General features: G+C 39.1%; 1 protein-coding gene across 4 annotated transcripts in view; it reads left to right on the top strand.

The window, feature by feature from the left end:
* DNAH3 (dynein axonemal heavy chain 3) overlaps positions 1-20230 on the top strand; it is a 167387-nt gene that overhangs the window by 108022 nt on the left and 39135 nt on the right. For all 4 annotated transcript variants that reach the window (XM_070568381.1, XM_070568379.1, XM_070568380.1 and 1 more), the window contains 7 exons: positions 7792-7895; positions 10198-10492; positions 12260-12439; positions 17618-17741; positions 17833-17989; positions 18206-18349; positions 19305-19971. In XM_070568381.1, the coding sequence (XP_070424482.1) occupies positions 7792-7895; positions 10198-10492; positions 12260-12439; positions 17618-17741; positions 17833-17989; positions 18206-18349; positions 19305-19971 (1671 nt within the window). The remainder of the gene's footprint in view (positions 1-7791; positions 7896-10197; positions 10493-12259; positions 12440-17617; positions 17742-17832; positions 17990-18205; positions 18350-19304; positions 19972-20230) is intronic.

Below are 20230 nucleotides of genomic sequence, written 5' to 3'. Positions count from 1 at the left end.
GGATTTCCTGCATGGACAATCATGTCATCTGCAAACAAAGACAGTTTTATTTATTCCTTCCTAATCTTTTATTTCCTTTTCTTTTCTTATTGCATTAGCTAGGACTTCCTGTATGCTGTTGAATAGGAATGATAGGAGGGGACATCTTTATCTTGCTCCTGATCTTAGGGGGAAAGTATCTAGTTCCTGACCCTAATATGTTAGCTGTAGATGTTTTGCTGATAGTCTTTATCAAATTGAGGAAGTTCCCCTCTATTTACAGTTCACTCAGAGTTTTTATTATGAGTGGGTATTGGATTTTGTCAAATGCTTTTTTTGAATCTGTTGATATGATTGTGTGATTTTTCTTCTTCAGCCTGTCGATGTATAGATTACATTAACTGATTTTTGGATGTTGAACTAGCCTTACATGTCTGGAATAAATCCCACTTGGTTGTGTTGTGTAATTATTTTTATATATTGTTGGGTTTGATTTGCTAATATTTTGTTGAGGATTTTTGCATCTATGTTGATGAGAGATGTTGGTCTATAATTTTCCTATCTTGTAATGTCTTTGTCTGGTTGTGGTATTAGGGTAATGCTGACATCATAGAATAAGTTATATAGTGTTCTCTCAGCTGCTAATTTTCTGAAAGTGATTGTAGAGAATTTGTATCATTTCTTCCTTAAATGTTTGGTAGAATTCACCAGGATTCACCAGTGAACACATCTGGGCCTGGTGCTTTCTGTTTGTGTCTTTCAAGGAATTTCCCTAGTTCATCTAAGTTATCAAATTTGTGGTCACAGAGTTGTTCTAATATTCCTTTATTATCTGTTAATATCTATGGAATCAGTAGTGATTGCCCCTTTTTTCTTTCTGATATCAGTAATTTATGTCATCTCTCTTTTTTCTTGGTAGGCTGGCTAGAGGTTTATCGATTTTATTAATCTTTTCAAAGAAACAGTTTTTGATTTTGTTGATTTTATCTATTAATTATCTGTTTTCAATTTCATGATTTCTGCTCTAATATTTATTTTTACTTTCCTTCTGCTTAATTTGCTCTTCTTTTTCTAGTTTCCTAAGGTGAAATCTTAGATTATTGATTTTAGAGCTTTCTTCTTTTCTAATATATTCATTCAATGCTATAAATATCCCTGTAAGCACTTTTTTCACTGCATCCCACAGATTTTGAAAAGTTGTATTTTCATTTTCGCTTAGTTCAAAATATTTAAATTTCTCTTGAGTCTTCTTTGACCCATGTGTTATTTAGAAGAATGTTATTTAATCTCCAAGTATTTGGGGATATTCCAACTATCTTTTTGTTATTGACTTCTAGTTTAATTGCATTGTAGTCTAAGAGCAGACATTGTATGATTTCTATTCTTTTAAAAATTTTAAGGTGTGTTTTATGGCCCAGAATGTGGTTTATCTTGGTGAATGTTCCGTGTGAGCTTGAGAAGAATGTCTTCTGCTATTGTTGGATGAACAAATCTATAAATGTTGATTAGATCCATTTGATTGATGATGGTGCTATTCAGTTTAACTACATCCTCACTCATTTTCTGCCTCCTAGCTCTCAATTACTGATAGAGGGGTGTTGAAGTCCCCAGCTATAGTATAAGATTTTTCCATTTCTCCTTGCAGTTCTGTCAGTTTTGCCTCATGTATTTTGGTGTTCTGTTTACATTTAAAGTGTGAAAATAGTATATCTAATTTAAGTTTCTTCTCTTTTTAATTAGAAGTGAGACTGAATTTTTTATATATAGCAGTTGCTTGTTTTTCATATGTTCTGATTGATCTGTTTATGTTCCTTTTAACATATTCTCGCCTGCGTTTTGGGTTTTTTAGCAGACTGTGTCTAGGCATAGATCTCCTTTTGTTTATTTTGTTTTGTTTATTTTCCCATGATGAGTCTTTTCAGTCAGCAAGGGAAAGTTTTTTTATTCTCTGAGTTTCATATCTATCATCTCCTCTTATTTTTGTGTTTTTGCTCTTTTGAGATAGACTTTTCATTTAATTGTTTTTTATTGAGTTATAATTGACATACAATATCCTATTGGTTTCAGATGTATATCATAGTGATTAGATATTTATATATGTTACAAAATGGTCACCACAGTAAGTCTAGTGACCATCTGTCACTATATGAGGTTATTACAATATTATTGATTATATTCCCTATGCTGTACATTACATCCTCATGACTTATTTTATAACTGGCAGACTTTTCATTTTAATATGAATCACCCACAACTTCAATTATACTTTGACCGTCTTGAATGATTTTAGTTCTGCTGTTATATCTTTTGTTTCCTTGCTGTCCTTTCTTAGTGTGATAATTAAAAGCACCAGCTGTGGAATCAAATTGTCGGGGCTTGAGTCTAGCTCCAATACTTACTAGTTGGGTGACCTTGAGCAAGTTCCTTAATCCCTCTCAGTTTCCTCAGTTATAAAGTGGGAGCAATAATAATAGCACATGTTCATGCTGCTCTTGTAAGAATTAAATGAGTTAATACAGAGATTTGCGAAAAAAAAAAAAAAAGAATTAGATGAGTTAGTACATGTAAAAACGCTTAGAATAAAGTATGGTATATAGAAAGTGTTAAGTAAATATTTGCAATTTTTATTGCTGTCATTTTCATTATCATCATTTCTCTTAGCTCATCTATCTCCCTTTTTTAATCTCATCTTGCCTTTTTATCTTAGCCTATTTTCTCCTTATGAGTTTCTGTTCCTAGTCCATAAAAATGATTTTTTGCACCCTATTTAGGATACCAAACAGTTTCCTGAAATTTGGTTTCGAGTCCTACATTAAAGATTTAGAGTTATACTCTTCAGGTACAATCTCCATATTATATTCCTTTATGTTGCAGTGTTTTTTCACAGGTCCCGTATGTTGTTTTCTGCTTTCCCCATCCTTCAGGATCAATCTATTTATGCTCTGTATCAGCAAAGATGGTGCATGACTTGCCCTTGACCCAGTTCTTGGCCCACTTTGTGATGACGTCTTTCCTTCCTTCTGCAGCTGGAGGGATAGTGATGTGCACAGCTCCCACTCAGTTTCTAGGTGGCTTTGCCTTATAGCATCTCCTGTCTACTGTTGATGGCCTGATCTCTTCCCTCCACTTCCTACTCAACTGATGCAGTACAAGAAAAACTATGATTTCCACATGCACTGCAAACTGGCTTTTTCATATACCTTCCTTTGCAGCAACTACTCTACTTAAAAACAGGTTTGGTTCTGAAAAGGGTGTTCTTAAGACTAAAATGACACCTTACAAGTGATAGATGTGAACACGTCCATGGAAAGTTAAGCTTTACTTTTTCTCCATGGTAATCATACGCTCTCTTCCTGCTAGTTTTCAAAATTTTCACTGCTTTTGGACATGATCAGGGTAAATAATATTCATAGAGCACCTTAAAAATAAAGCTAAATGTTGTAAACTGTGGTCTAGAGTAAAGAGCGGTGAGATGGTCAAGATCCAATGACCACATGTGATCAACTAATGCTAGCTATTGGAGGCAGCCTTTTCTATTTGTTTCATCTGTTAACGTTCTGAAAAAGGGAAGTTCCTCAACAGAGGAGCGACTGTGGATCTTTACTTTGGAGGACCATACCTCACTGAATTTAAGGTGCCACAACCGTCGCCTTCTTCTTACTCCTTGTGGTCTGAGGCCCTGCTGTCCCTCTCAGCTATAGAAAGATGGCCTGGCAAGACAAGGACAAGAAGAAAATGAGACTGTTCTCCCAGAGTAGTTACCTGGTAGGGCAAAGGAACAGCTGTCTAATTTTTTATTTGGTATATAACTTGCATCTCTGCATCTGAAGGGGCTGTCAGGAATATACTCGATGGCCTCATTGCCTTTTCTCATGCAGTCTCTTGAAGTAAGATTTCTCAGTCTGGCTCATCTACTATCTAATTAGAGGAGATTCTTCCCAGATTCTTTCGGTCTTCATTTTCAGTGACATCATTCCATTTCTTTTTCTTGTGCCTTCATAAGTATTTTAGTAGGATATTGCAAAGCTCCTAGCCAGAACCCATTTGAATCCAAAGATATGTTTTAAGTGCTAAGTATGGTTTCTTTTTTTATACAACAACTTTATTGAGGTCTAATTTACATACTATGAAATTCACCTACTTAAGTGAACAAATCAGTGGTTTTTTAGTAAATTTACCTAGTTGTGCATCTGTCATAAAATCAACCATAATCTAATTGGAGAACATTGGAACATTAGAACAAATTTAAAACATTCATCACCTTAGTAAGATCTTTCATGCCCATTTTCAGTTAATTCCTGTTCCCATCCTCAGCCCCAGGCAACCACTCACCTGCTTTCTATAGATTTGCCCTTTCTGGACATTTTGTATACATGGAATCATGTAATTTGTGGCCCCTTGTGTCTGGCTTTGAGTATACTTTCTTATTACCATCTTAAAGAGCTTAAAATGCCTTTCTAGCCTTTCTACAAGGGCTCAGAGTTAAAATTCCAACCTTGTGTTAGCTTTCATGGTGAGAGCTCCAGGGAGGCCTTATTGACCTCACGGGCCATTGTTTTCTGGGCTTTTCCTGATCTAGGAGCCATGGGGTAAATGGACCTCTGCAGTAAATGCTGAGGGAACTATGCTGATGAGCGTACATTAAGGAAAGCAAGCAGCCTTGGGAGGATTCTCTCAAGCTTGCTTCACATCTTGTGACATGGATCCTTGTTTGTCAACCAGGGATTTATTTGTCCAGAAAATTTTAAATTTCCCTTTATTCACCCATTCATTGTGTGTCCTTTGAAAACTCACTGACTTCTGTGTTGAAAAGTGTACCTTATTCTCCCAAGTGAATGGAGGAAAACAGAGCTGGGTGGGGAGGGGTCAGAGGTAATAGAAGTTATTTGCCTTCCTGCATTTCTGCTATTCTCCCTTTTAGCCTTTGCGCCTGGACCAGAGTTTGAGTAAAAACCACAGGGCAGAGTGAAGGAAATCATTACTCTGATGAGAACCAAAGAGACCCAGAGCTAAATGTTATCAAGTACCTTTCCGTGTTCCCAAAGCTATGCTAATTGTTTGATGCATGTATCTCATTCACCCTCCGCAGGGATTCTCTAAGCCTGACATAAAATCAGACCATTTTACAGAGCAAATGGTAATCTTGTCCAAGGTAACATAGCTGGTAAATCCACTTTTACTCGGTTGAACCTTTTTTCTTTGGCCTAAATGTTCCTGTGTATCAAGCCACAAATTGGCTCTGGCTAATAACATCAGCAAGGGAAGGGGGATATATGCTTTTCTGAGTCATGCTTCTAGTGTCTTCTTCTTCTTCTTCTTCTTCTTTTTTTTTTTTGCTGAGGAAGATTAGCCCTGAGCTATCTGTTGCTAATCCTTCTCTTTTTTTGCTTGAGGAGGATTAGCCCTGAGCTAACATCTGTGCCAGTCTTCCTCTATTTTATATGTGGGTCACGAACACAGCATGGCTGATGAGTGGTGTAGGTCCATGCCCCCCATATCCAAAACCATGAACCTGGGCTGCAGAAGTGGAGCACACCAAACTTAACCCCCAGGCCATGGGGTCAGCCCCCTAGTGTCTCCTTTTTTATTGCAAAAACTATTCAATTCTATTAAACAAAAATGACCAAAAATTGTCTCTCTGCTCATACCACTCTATCACAAGTAGTTTAATTTTCAAAAAATCTTTTCTCTGTCTTGTCCATCTGCTTTCATCTCTTTATGTAGAAGCTGAAATGGCATATGTTCCTTTTTTTCTTCTTCTGTTTTCATCTGTCATTGTTTCTTAAAGGCATTTTCTATTTAACACTTAGTTTTTGCAACTATTATTTTAATAACTGCAAAATATTCCATTCATCTTATAAGACATAATTTTGACTGCTCTCCTCATGTGGAACATGTAAATTATTTCTAAATTTTTTCAAACACAGATGGTGCTGTGTACTCATGTATAGAGGTTATTTTCATTATGAATTATTTCCTTATGATAAATTCCCAGAAGTGGGATTTCTGACTAAGGCTAGAGACCGTTTCTGGAGCTCTGTAAGCATAGTGCCAGAGTGCTTTCTGAAAGTGTTGTACTAGATTGACTTCTAGGTAAAGCTGCAGAGTGACATAGGATAACAGAAGCTCCCTCCTTTAATACCTGATAAAATGAACAACAACAAAATTTTAAGAGTAGAAATTCCCCAACAATGCCTAAAGAAAATGTTACAACCTAATTCTATCAACATTGAAAAGTGGTGGACAAGAAGAGAAACAAAAGATCTGGCATGCTGCATCTCCCAGCCCAGAACCCCCCACCTCACTGTCCTTCTAAGAGTGATACACAGAGGAAAGAGGGTGAGGTGACAAAATGTCCATCAACAGATGAATGAATAAATATTATATAGTATATCCATACAAGGGAATATTATTCAACAATATAAAGAAATGAAGTAATAATACATACTACAAGATGGGTGAACCTTAAAAACATTTTGATAAGTGAAAGAAGCCAGTCACAAAAGAATACATATTATATGGTTTCATTTATATGAAATGTACAGAATAGGTCAATCTATAGAGACAGAAATTAGATTAGTGGTTGCCTAGTCCTGGGCGTTGGGTGACAGAAGGGGGATTTAGGGGGTGACAGCTAAGAGGTATGCAGTTTCTTTTGGGTGTGATGAAATGTCCTAAAATTGATTATGGTAATGACTAAACAACTCTTTGAATATTAATATATTCACATGTACATATATTTTTAGTAAACCATTGAACTGTACACTTGAAATGGGTGAATTATATGGTATATGGATTATATCTTAATAAAGCTGTCCTTTAAAAGTTTTTGAATGAGGTGATAAAACTCCTCATTCAAAAAAAGAGGTTTAAAAACCAAAGAAACAAACTGAGAACCAGACAATATCATTAACAATCTAACAGATAAATTAGAACCAGCAAGGAAAAAGGATACAAGGCTAGACATTTAATAAATGGTTTAGAGGAAAAGTTTGAGATAATTACAGTTACTATAGAACAAAAAGGCAAATACATTAAAGCAATTATAAAGAATGTGATTGATACAGAGGGCAAAAAATGCTAATTCCTTAAGTAGTATAGACAGTACGTACAAAGATATAAATGCATACATTTTTCGTAAAATGAAGAACTGTTTCTACGAAGTGTAAGAGTGTGTTATGTTCCAAGAAAAAACAGGTAGAGAATCATTGACCAAAAGAAATAACCTGATTAAATTATTGGACTTCCAGGATAAAAAAAAGATTCCATCAGGCATCTAGATAGGGGAAAAAGTCAATAAAAGGGGAAGTATGTGATGGGTCTGAGACTTCTGAACAGCAGCTTAGAACACAAGGAAGCTTAACAGAGTGATGGTCTACAGAATTCTGAGGGAAAGAAAATATGTCGTGAGAATGTTACTCTCATTCGAGTCACTGTTCAAATGCAAAAGCAACAAGCAGACATTCTCAAACATGCAAGAACTGAGAGAACTGAGCATCTATAAGTCCCTTCTTGAAAAAAAATGAAATCATTTTTTTGTTCCTTTCAATACTTCCTGTTTACATTATTAAAATAATTTAATTACTTGTATAATTAGCACCCATCATTTTTATACAAATAATAAAGTCAGTTCTCTTTAAACAGTGATGTTCCAGTTTATGCAGTTACTGACAACATGGAGTTTCACCATAACTATGCTGGTGCTGGTAGTTATATGTTTTCAGATGCCTGCGGCTGAAGTAGTTAAATACCTCAAATGTGAAATGTAAACCTCTGGTGTGCTAATGACCTGTTCTGTTTCTTTGGGTCCAGGAAGCATCTATGATTTTTATTTCCTCAAGCAAGGTAGTGGACATTGGTACACATGGACAGAGTATATCAACAAAGAGGAAGAAAATATCCCAACTAATGCAAAGGTAAAAGAGAGGTATTGGCCGTGGAACTTTGGTTTCCAAAATGACCCCAGTATTTCCAAGGTGGATCAATTAACATCAGTTTTGTGTTAGCATTTTTAAGAACTTTCTTTAGAAAAAGGTTCAAACATGAGCTGGATTGAGCCTTCAAGAGCATGGACTTTAGAATCAGAGAGACCCAGAGTCCTTACCCAGGCTTCACTTTCTCTGCCTAAGTTTACTCAACTACAAAATAGAATACTTAAATGATCGTTGGAAGGATTGAAGACAATATACATGAACACATGGCATGTACTACGTGCTAGAGCAATGGTGGTTGCTACTCTGATTATCATTATCAGTAATGCCAAGTGTCACGAGTCCACCTCTCAGACATCACAACCAAAAAAGATCCTTAACTTTTCTTTTAAATCCCCAGAGAAAGATTTCCTTGATCAGAATTCTCAGAAAAACTGGTTCTGATTAATAGGTTTTCTGGTTAGCAGATGATTCACCTACAACTCCTGCCCATTTTCCGTTGGAAAATTTTTCCAGATGTGCACTTTTATGCGTCTGTTAGTAGTACGTAGTGGACATACTTTATCTTTCTGGGGGTGATTGCAGATCGTTCAGAGTGGAGTGGTAGATGGCGGATGGGAAAGTGGGAATATTGCAGTCAAGTCAGACAGCAGGCAGGACCACAGCTGCTTGTGACAAAGGTGCGATAAGCAGAGGTGAATGTGTTCTGCGTTCAGGACGCACCCTGGGGGCTGAGTGTTGTAAAGAAGCCCCCAGCACTGAGTCTGAAACTTAAATTCTCCTTGAAAGCTTAGTCGCTTGAACTCCAGGGGTTTGAAATCTTGCTGAATTCATACAAATAAAAAAAAATCCAATGCAGAAAATATTTTCACTTCTGCTGGAAATTTTTCCCTTGTCAAACAATTGTTCTAGTCCCTGAAACTAAAAATTGATGAAACCCAACTTGCTTCAAATTCCCAGTCTTGGGAGCAAAATAAGCATCTTGCACCTGCTTCTACATTCAGCATCACTTATTGACTCTGTGGCTCTGGACAAGTTAGCCAGCAATCCTCTAGCCTCAGTTTTTTCATCTAAAAAACTGAGCTAATAATATTCCTGCATCAGAGGGTTACTGGGAAGACTGCAGGGGATAATACAAAACATCGTAGCTCATAGGAAAATATCCATAGCTCAGCACCTATTAATTCTCTTCCTCTCCACTTCAATTCCCTTGCCCTGTCTCTTCCTTTTCCTTTGATCAAATTACTTACCAAAAGAAGCCAAGTCTTTGCCTACCAGTTTATACAGAGCCGCCATGTTGCACAGTCCCTGTTGGCGCCATTTGCATTATGGTCTAATTTTGCTTTAGGGGCATCACTTATAAAAACACTGTGTGAATGGTACTCCCTGAAGTTGTGCAACACACTGATTCCATATTCACTAGCCCCTTCCAGCCTAGACATATAAGGAGACTACAGCATATGATATACAGCTTCCTGTCACTTTCTCTGCCCCCATGGGGGAACCAAATGTGGTCAAATGGCTGATGACAGGGTTTGGGCTCATATAATCCAAGCTAAGGTAATGTGTTCTACCCAAAGTAATATGGATTCCAGTAGCCCAACACCAAGTCCTTACGGTTCATTGGGGTCTAAATACCAGAAAGAATGTTGCAATCTCCACATTAGAAAAAGGGCTAAGAGGAGGTGGTGGGTCTTAGAACCAAGAATCTAAGTGTTGGGAAAAGCAGAGGAGGAAGAAGCACAGGGAATGGGGGTCAAGTGCCACACCCAACCCTTCTGTGACAGGCAGTATAGATGGCATATGGGAGGTGGACCTTGCCTGGGGTGAGGCAGACAGATTGGTTCAGAGCAATAGTCTCAGAGGGCTGCATCTTTACTGTAATTGGTGTTTATGACAGTTCAGTGGTTAAGAATATAGACTTTGGAATCAGACAGGCTGGGATTCAAATCCTTGCATTACCACTCACTTGCTGTGTTACTTGGGCAAGTTGCAGAAGAGCTCTGGACGTCAGTTTCCTCACCTACAAAATAGGGACAATAATGCCTGTGTTTATGTGCATGATCTCATTTATCCTCAAAATAGCTCAGTGAACTAGGTGCCATTATTATCCCACTTTACAGATAAAGAAACTGAGGCTCCTGGAGAGGTTAAATACTCACTCAAGATCGTAAGATAGTAAGGGATGGAGCTGAATGGATAGTAAGGATGGAACCCAAGTCTCCTAAATGCCAAGACATAGCCTCCTGGGCCCAGGACCAGGACTCACCCATGTTTTGTGGCACAGGTCTCAGAACTCATCATCCCCACAATGGAGACAGCCCGGCAGTCCTTCTTCTTGAAAACCTACCTGGACCATGAGATTCCAGTGCTGTTTGTGGGACCCACAGGCACTGGCAAATCAGTCATCACCAACAACTTCCTTCTCCACCTTCCCAAAAATACCTACCTGCCCAACTGCATCAATTTCTCTGCCAGAACGTCAGCCAATCAGACTCAAGATATCATCATGTCCAAGCTGGATCGACGTCGGAAGGGCCTTTTTGGGCCTCCCGTAGGGAAGAAAGCAGTGGTATTTGTAGGTAAGGCATTGGCCTGGATCTGGACACAACCAGATTCTTCTACTCCAAGCTGCAGCCAACCAGAACCTCCCCTTGTAGGGCCAGTGTACAGTCCTTTCACTCTCTCTGGGAGATAAAATATTTCTGATTAATATAATTTAGTATTCCTTCCCTTCCTCCCTCCTCCGTTCCTTTTTTCCTCCCTTTTTCCTTCTTTTATTTTGTCTTTCCTGTCCTTTTCTTCTTTCATTGTGAAGTGTTTGTTGACCATGTACTGTATGCCAAATTTTCAATAAGTAAGACGTGGTCCAGGCCTTTTCTCCTGAGGGAGGCTCCCAGTTTCCCCTGAGACGAAGCTGAGCCCTTGGATCAGCAAGGTTACCCAGAAGGGGATTGTGGTGTTTGCCCTCTTGTGTTTCTAAAAGCAATACACACTTTGTTATAAGACCCTTCTTCCATTTTGTGTCAGATAAATATGTTATCAGTAAGTGGAGAAATCTAATATTTGCTAAATAAATATTTGTGAAATAAGCACATTGAATTTTCCCAGGATTTTACCTGTTTACAAAGCACTTTCTCATTTATTTCATTTGATCCTCACAACCCTGTGAGGTTGTTACCCATCATTCTCATTTTACTAGTCAGTTAATGGAAGCTCCAGAAGGTTAAATTCCCTGTTCTGGGTCAAACATGTAGAAAATTCTGGAGCCATCAGCCAAAACCAGATTTCTCGGTGCCAAATATGTTTTCCACTGTCTTACTGCTGACTCATAGAGTTCTAATTTAGTAATAGTAATGCCCTACTCTTCTGGGTTATCTCATGTCCTGTCTTTAAAATTCATGTATTGATAGTAAACATTTACATATTTATGTCCTTACCAACTAACATCAGCTCCTTAAAGGCAGGGATCTTATTTTCTTTTCTTTTCCCTTTCTTTTCCTCCCTTTCTCCTTTCTTCCAACCTGTTCTTTCTTCCTATTTTTATGGCATATCCAAAAAACAGTTTAAGCTTTGCAGCAAAACAGATCTAGGTTCAAATCTCACTTTTTAACCCTGGGTGTGTTGTGACTTAACTCCCATGACCCTGAGTTCCTCACCTCTAACATAAAAGTAATACTATCTTCCTTATAAAGTCATTATTTGGATTAAATGAGACAATATGTATAAGACTCCTAAAATGTTACATGACACAAATTGGGCATTCAATCAGTGTTCATTGGAGAAAAAAGAGCCTCTATTTTATTGAGTGCTTTCTATGTGCCAGGACTGGGTAATGTGCTGTTGGACAAAATCAATCCCTACCCTTGAGGAAGCCACAATCTATTCTTGCCATTTTGGTTTTGTTCCTCAAAAACCCTAGTCCAAAGCCTTGCTCCCATTGGAATTCAACTATTACCTGCTAGTTGAATTAAATACTTGGTTGGCTGGGAGCATGACTATCTTCCTCACCATCATATCTCTAGCAATTAACAAAATGTCTAGCACATAGTAGACAATCAATATTTTTTGATTGAGGAAATGGGAAAAAATTATATGCCTGTTTGTTAATGCCAATCTGTGCATCTTTAAAGTCATAATGGACAGAGATCTCAGTGAGGCAGGAGAGCCCAGAACCCAGGAAAACCTCTTCCCATATGGTTAGAATGTCCACTGGCTGAGCTCTGCCTGGAGTGGGGATGGGATAACTAGGCATGGGCTCTCTCATGGAGGGAATAGTCATCATTGCCTCCTGTGAGAGCAGAGGAGCCCATAGACTTACAGTGTGTGGCCCTGGCTTCTTTCTCCAGATGACCTCAATATGCCAGCCAAAGAAGTATATGGGGCCCAGCCCCCCATCGAGCTCCTGAGGCAATGGATTGACCACGGTTACTGGTTTGACAAAAAGGACACAACCAGGCTGGACATTGTGGATGTGCTGCTTGTGACAGCCATGGGCCCCCCCGGGGGAGGAAGGAATGACATTACTGGTACGTGAAGGAGAGAGAGTTCATTCCTCTTTACCCCCCAGCAGAGGTGGACCACCCTTATGGGTGGAAGGTTGGTTCAGGGCACCTTGTCCTGATGGAAGGAAAAAAGTGTGTTTAGGCTGCAGCCAGAGGGGTTTGGATTAGCTCCAGGGAGTGGTATTTGAATGTTTAATGTTGGAAGTTTGTATAAAATAGGATAGGAAGATGAAAAGAGGATGTGAGGAATCTTTGGCTAGGCCCTAGAGGAACAGAAAGCCTCCAATGAAGAGGACAGTTCAGTGTGGCCAGCACGTGTTCCAGGAGGGAGGCTAGATCAGAGGTTCTCAATTAGGGGTACATAATAGAGTTACCTGTTGTGTTTCTTACAATTCTTCAGATTGCCAGAGACAGAACGCTTAACCCAAAGTGTCCTAACTAAAATAATAATAACCAAACGAACAAATTCTCCCCTATCATCTTACAGTTCAGGAGTATATTTCACTTCATGTGCAACTCGATCCATCCAGGTCTACAGGTATCTGTATTTTTATTCTGAGATACACCCTTTGTTGACAATCTAAATGCCATTTCCAGACTTAAGATTCTGTGGCCTTGCTCTCCCCTCTGGCATCTAGCTTTCTCATCTGTAAAGTAAGGAAAATTAACAGGGTGGTCTTATTTGGGTACCCAAACCATCACCTTCCACTTCAAGTATAGAATCCAGGGGTACTTTTGCCTTGGGTTTGAATATAGCAGGATCTCAGGCACCTAGCATCTATTAATTCAACACCTCTCTCACCAGTGAGAGGGAGAGGAGCTTAGTATATTACTTTTCTCTAAGACCTAGCAATTCAATGGGAAAAAATATTTGCAAACCATCTATCTGGTATCAGGTTAGTATACAAAATATGTAAGGAACTCACACAACTTAATAGCAGAATAGCAAACAATTCAATTAAAAAATCGGCAGAGGACTTGAATAGACATTTTTTCAAAGATGACCTACAAATGGCCAATGGGTACATGAAAAGATACTCAATATCACTAATCATCAGGAAAATGCAAAAACAAAAAAACACACAATGAGGTATCACCTCACACCTGTAGAATGGCTATTATCAGAAAATCAAGAGATAACAAGTGTTAGGATGTGGAAAAAAGAGAACCCTTGTGCACTGTTGGTGGGAGTGTAAATTGATACAGCCCTTGTGGAAAACAGTATGGAAGTTCCTCAAAAAATTAAAAATAGCACTACCATATGATCCAACAATTCCACTTCTGGGTGTATATCTGAAGGAAACAAAATCACTATACCAAAGAGGTACCTACACACCCATGTTCATTGCAAGACATGGAAACAACCTAAATGTCCACCAACGGATGAATGGATAAAGAAAATGTGAGATATATGTGTGTGTGTATATATATATATATATATATATATATATATATATGTATACATACGCACACACAATGCAATATTATTCAGCCATAAAAAAGAATGAAATCCTGCCATTTGTGACAACAGGGATTGATCTTAAGGGTATTATGCTAAGTGAAATAAGTCAGACAGAGAAAAGAAATCCTGTATGATCTCACTTTTATGTGGAATCTAAAAAACCCAAACTCATAGAAACAAGAATAGAATGGTGGTTACCAGGGCCTGAGGAAGTAGGGAAAATGAGAAAATGTTAATCAAAGCATACAAATTTCCAGTTATAAGATGAGTAAATTCTGGGGAAGTAATGTACAGCATGGTGACTCTAGTTAGCAACAAAAAAAAATGGTAGTTATGGGAGATGGTGGAAGTGTTAACTAACTTTATTGTGGTAATCATTTTTCATATGTATATCAAATCGTCACGTTGTACGTCTTAAAGTTATATATGTTATATGTCAATTATATCTCAGTAAAACTGGGGGGAAAAAGACCTATTCCAGGGGCTGGCCCCATGGCCGAGTGGTTAAAGTTCTGCGCACTCTGCTTTGGCGGCCCAGGGTTCATGGGTTCGGATCCCAGGTGTGGGCCTATGCCACTCATCAGCCATGCTGTGGAGGTATCCCACAGAAAAGTAGAGGAAGATTGGCACAGATGTTAGCTCAGGGCTAATCTTCCTCATATATTAAAAAAACACCTATTCCAAAGGTAATATCTGCTTCCAGCACATATCACAGAAATAGTAATAACTAACATTTGCTTGACATTTGACCGTTTTCAAGCTACGTCACAATATGATTTTTGAAAAGATTCTATACTAAAGCTCATTTCCCAAAGACTGCCAGAACACATCTGTAGTCAAGTGAAATTAGGCTTATTAATTTGCTGCAGCAAGTGTGTCTGCACCGAGGGAGAACTGTGGGAGTGCCTGGTGAAAGGGAATGAAATGGGCTTGTGCTGGTGATTTGAGGGCAGGTTTAAGAACTAGGGGCTCTGTTCTGGATGGGGTACTCTCAGGAAGTGGGGACAATTTGATGAGTGGGTATCTTAATTTTTTTCTAGGAGGCAGGAGGAATGAATGGGGCTAGAGCTGTCACTTGGTATAGAAAGAGTCACTCCTGTTAGATAGGAAGGAATTTTGGTTATTTTCATGGTTGTAGAGCAATCTTGTTTCTGTTTTGTCCCATCATAGTCAGGGAGTGACCACATCTGATGTTGATGTTTAATAAAATTGTGTTCAGCAGAGGACCAACAGCCTAGCTGATAAGTACCAGAGCAGTTGCCAGTTGTTAGGGCTGAGATGGGGAAACTGAGGCTCAAGGCAATATAGTATGGTGGTTGAGAGCATGGTTTGGTGGAAGACTGACCTGGGTTTGGGTAACATAATAAGCACTAACAGACATTAAGCACTATTATTATCCTTATCATCAAAAAGGTAAGTGACTTCCTTAAGTTCACATAACTGTCAGTAGTTCCAGATTAATGATGTGTAAGATATTAGTCGGGTATTTTTTTAAAAAAGTAAAACCCATGTATGTCAATATATAACTATAGTGGAGATCTGGATGTAGATATAGATATAAATATAAACTATGGAAAGAATTTTGGGAAAACAGCAGCAGCAGCAGCAGAATAATTTTTGGATCTTCCCAAATCCCCATAAACAGAGCAACTAGATAACAAAACCAAAAACCTATAAACAACGTTTACAACAAAACTAGTTGGCAGGGTATCCCCCACATGTGTCTCTTTAAAAATATTGCATTAATAAATAAAAAAGAAAGAATCAGAATGTTACCACTTTACAATCCTCAGTGAATTAATGGATCTAGCCATTGAGCGTCAGTAGCTACCAACATCACAAAAGGAGAGACATCATCATGTGTCTTCTGATGAAAGAATGTCCCATCAAATGTAGTCTGGCCAAAGAGAGGAAACCTGAATCTGATCAAGTCTCTGGATCCAGCTGCAAATTAGTAGAAAACACAGAGGACAGAGGAACAGAATCAAATGCCCCATGAGTATGTAATCAGCAAAATCCTGACTATGGAAACTACAGATCAAACAGCTCAGATATTCAACAGATAAAAGATAAAAAGATGGAGGGGAACCTATAGATTAAAAGAGACTTAAATATATATGTTCTTTTAATTGGTAGGATTAAACTCTAATGCCTAGGAATGAACACTTGGTTAATAAAAACCATAAAGAAATGCAAGGCAGGGGCTGGCCCCGTGGCCGAGTGGTTAAGTTTGTGCGCTCTGCTGCAGGCAGCCTAGTGTTTCATTGGTTCGAATCCTGGGCACGGACATGGCACTGCTCATCAAACCCCACTGAGGCAGCGTCCCATGTGCCACAACTAGAAGGACCCACAACGAAGAATATACAACTATGTACCAGGGAGCTTTGGGGAGAAAAAGGAAAAAAATTAAATCTTTAAAAAAAAAAGAAATGCAAGGCAGCAATTACTATAGAAGCAGGATAGTGGTAACTTCTGGAGAGAGAGGGCTATGATGGGGATGTGATATGTAGAGGGTCTTCTGTGGAGGGCTGGCAAAGTTGTGTTTCTTGACCTGAATGGTAGTTGTAAGGGTGTTAACTAAGCAGTGATTCACTAAACCATACCTTTTTTTGTGAAATTTTCTGTATCTGTGTTTTACTTTATATAATAAAATCTTTTTTTTTTAGAAAAAAGATAAGCAGGCAAATCTATGGAGACTGAAAATAAATTGTTAGTTGCTGAGGGCTATAAGGAAATTGGCAGTCAATGGGTACAAGATTTCTTTTTGGGGTGATGAAAATGTTCTAAAATTGATTGTGGTAAAGGTTGCACAACTCCAAATATACTACAAAAACATTGAATTGTGTATTTTAAATGGGTGAATTGTGTAGTATGTGAATTGCATCTCAATAAAGCTGATATAGAAATATGTAGATATCTAACCTTAGATAGGTAGGTAGATTGATAGATATAGATATGTAAGGACACCAAATTAATAGTGGTTAATTTGATGGAAGAATGGATTTGGTGTTTGGGAGGTAAATGAAAGGCTTTCATTTGAAAGTATTTCTTTTTTAATAATATTTTCAATATGTTTTATTTTATTTTATTTTATTTTATTTTTTTTGAGGAAGATGAGCCCTGAGCTAACATCTGCCACCAATCCTCCTCTTTTTGCCGAGGAAGACTGGCCCTGAGCTAACATCCATGCCCATCTTCCTCTGTTTTATATGTGGGATGCCTGCCACAGCATGGCTTGCCAAGCAGTGCATAGGTCCACACCCGGGATCCGAACTGGTGAACTCTGGGCCGCCGAAGCAGAATGTGTGAACTTAACTACTATGCCACCAGACCAGCTCCTGAAAGTATTTCTGAATTGTTTGACTGTTTTACAATGACCACATATTGCCTTTATCTTTTAAAAACAATCTTGAGCACTAGACTGGTGCTGTTAATAGAACGTCTGCAATCACGGAAATGTTCTGTGTCTGTACTGTGCAATACAACAGCCACTAGCCGCTGTTGCTCTTGAGGACTTGAAATGTTAGTAGTAAGACAAAGGAAATCAATTTTTAATGTTACTTAATAGTAATTAATTTAAAAGTTCAAGTAGCCACATGTGGCTAGAGGCTGCCGTATCGAATAGCACAGGTCTAGAACACAGGCAGAGGGAAAACTGACTCTGCTGTATCCCAGGATAACTAGGCCCAAGAGGTAAGTGTGAGTGTGTGTGCACACTCATGTGTGTACATATTTTCCAGGACGATTCACTCGCCATCTGAATATCATTTCCATCAACGCCTTTGAGGATGACATTTTAACCAAAATTTTCAGTTCAATCGCTGACTGGCATTTCGGGAAAGGGTTTGATGTAATGTTCTTAAGGTAAGAAGTTCCTGTGTCTTCCCGGATATTGGCCTGAGGGTCCTGAGTTCTGGACTCTCCTTGACTGGTCTGTCTTCCCCTTCATCCAAAGGTATGGAAGGATGCTGGTACAAGCTACTATGGCAATTTATAAAGCTGCAGTGGAGAATTTTTTGCCAACTCCCTCCAAGTCACATTACGTCTTTAATCTGCGGGACTTCTCACGGGTGATCCAAGGGGTACTGCTCTGCCCTCACACCCACCTGCAGGTGAGCCACTATCATTTCTGTTAGCAAGTTTACTCAGCGATATCCTTGGCTATGTGGAATATACAATGATAATACTAATAACTAACATTGTGCTAAGTATTTTATAAGCATTGTCTTGTTTAATCCTTGCATCAACCCCAGGATTTAGAAACTATTTGAGAACTGTTACTTCAGGCACTCCCTTCCATTCATTCAAATAATTCACCGTATTTTCAGGATGTAGAAAAGTTTATCCGGCTTTGGATCCATGAGGTTTATCGAGTCTTCTATGACCGTCTGATTGATCATGAGGACAGACAGGTCTTTTTCAACATGGTGAAGGAAACCACCTCCAGTTGCTTCAAGCAGACTGTAGAGAAGGTAAGCCAGACCCTGTGATCACTTGGCCTCAGAAATGGTCCCAAATAGCTGATTGTGTAAAGTCTCAGATTTCGGGTTCCGTTCCTAGTGGCGACTCACAGCTCTGCCCTCTGAATCTCAGGAAATGGTACTGGGTCACTATCACTTAATGTGGTGATATTATACTTGGCCCAATTTTGCTTTACTTTCCTGGTGACATATGTTTGGATCCATTCAGCCTAGTTTACGATATGATGTTATTGTTTATAATTAACTTAGAATGCATTTTCAGTGTCATTTAATTTGTGACTTGAGAAATGAACCATGAATTTTCATGGTTTGATTGAGGCCCTGGCACAGCCCAGTGAAAGATTGTCATGGTTTCCCATTCGTAAACACTTTCTCTTTTCTGTTTTGATATGAGAAAGTTGTTTTAAGCCTATATATTTGCATCATCTAGTTCTACCTCTGTTTTTAAGAAGCTGTGATTTCTCCATAGAAAAATTCCAAGTGTTTCATGTTGCATCCAGAGGCCAAGTGTAGAAGTTCTGCCAGGTTCTGGTATGAGGAAGAGGAAGCATCTAAAACATTCCTACTCTAGGCACAGAGTGGGGACCAAGGGTAGCGCCTATACCTCTATTTGGTGAAAGAGCAAGTACCTGAAAAAAAGGGTGCCGTTTTTCGAGCACCTCCTCTGGGAATTCTTACAATCTGACCATCAGTGTTTTAACTGCTTAGCAAACAGATTTACCCTCGCTTTAACATTCTTTTCTCAAATGTCCTTTCATCATGGTCTCTACAACCATCAGATCCACATATTATGTTAAAAAAAAAAACAACTGTTGCTGAACTGTGACTTTGAAGAATGTGCTCAGGGGAAACAAGTATATCTCCTGTTCCCTCCCTCCATACCTCCCACTGCCATCGTGGTTGGGCCACTGGCTGAATGCCTGACTGAGTCTCTTCTTTCCCACAGGTCCTCATCCACCTATCACCCACGGGAAAGATAGTTGATGATAATATCCGTAGCCTCTTCTTTGGAGATTTCTTCAAGCCAGAAAGTGACCAGAAAATCTATGATGAGATCACTGACCTGAAACAGCTCACAGTGGTCGTGGAGTACTACCTGGAAGAGTTCAACAATGTCAGCAAGGCCCCCATGTCCTTGGTCATGTTCAGGTTTGCCATTGAGCACATTTCGAGGATCTGCAGGGTCCTGAAGCAGAACAAAGGACACTTGCTCCTGGTGGGCATTGGAGGCAGTGGGCGGCAGAGTGCCAGCAAACTGTCCACATTTATGAACTCATACGAGCTGTACCAGATTGAGATCACTAAGAACTACTCCAGCAATGACTGGCGGGAGGACCTGAAGAAGATCATGCTGCAGGTTGGTGTGGCCACCAAGAGTACTGTGTTCCTCTTTGCTGATAACCAGATCAAGGATGAGTCATTTGTCGAGGACATCAACATGCTTCTGAACACAGGTGATGTTCCCAACATCTTTCCAGCTGATGAGAAGGCTGACATTGTGGAGAAGATGCAAATGGCAGCTAGGACAGAAGGAGAGAAGATGGAAGTCACTCCTCTTTCCATGTATAACTTCTTTATTGAGAGGGTGAAGAAGAACCTTCACATTGTCCTTGGTAAGAACAAGCAAACTTAATTTGCCCTTTTCCTCTGGGTGTTTCAGGATCTCCTGAGTCCCCTAAGACCAATCCTCTTACAATGGTCGCAGGATTGATCCAGCCAAGAAATTCCAGGGGTCAGTGCCTGGAATTCGTTTGGAAACTTCCACTCTCCTCAACAACTATTTTAAACCTGTTTCACCCTGCTCAGTTCTCTGAATTTTCCTCTGAACCCTCTCCATCCTTTTAGTACATTACCCTGACAGCCTCTCAGAAC

The sequence above is a fragment of the Equus przewalskii genome, chromosome 12 (genome assembly GCF_037783145.1).
Source record: "Equus przewalskii isolate Varuska chromosome 12, EquPr2, whole genome shotgun sequence".
Lineage (NCBI taxonomy): Eukaryota > Metazoa > Chordata > Mammalia > Perissodactyla > Equidae > Equus > Equus przewalskii.
This window is presented reverse-complemented; position numbering and strand designations above follow the sequence as displayed.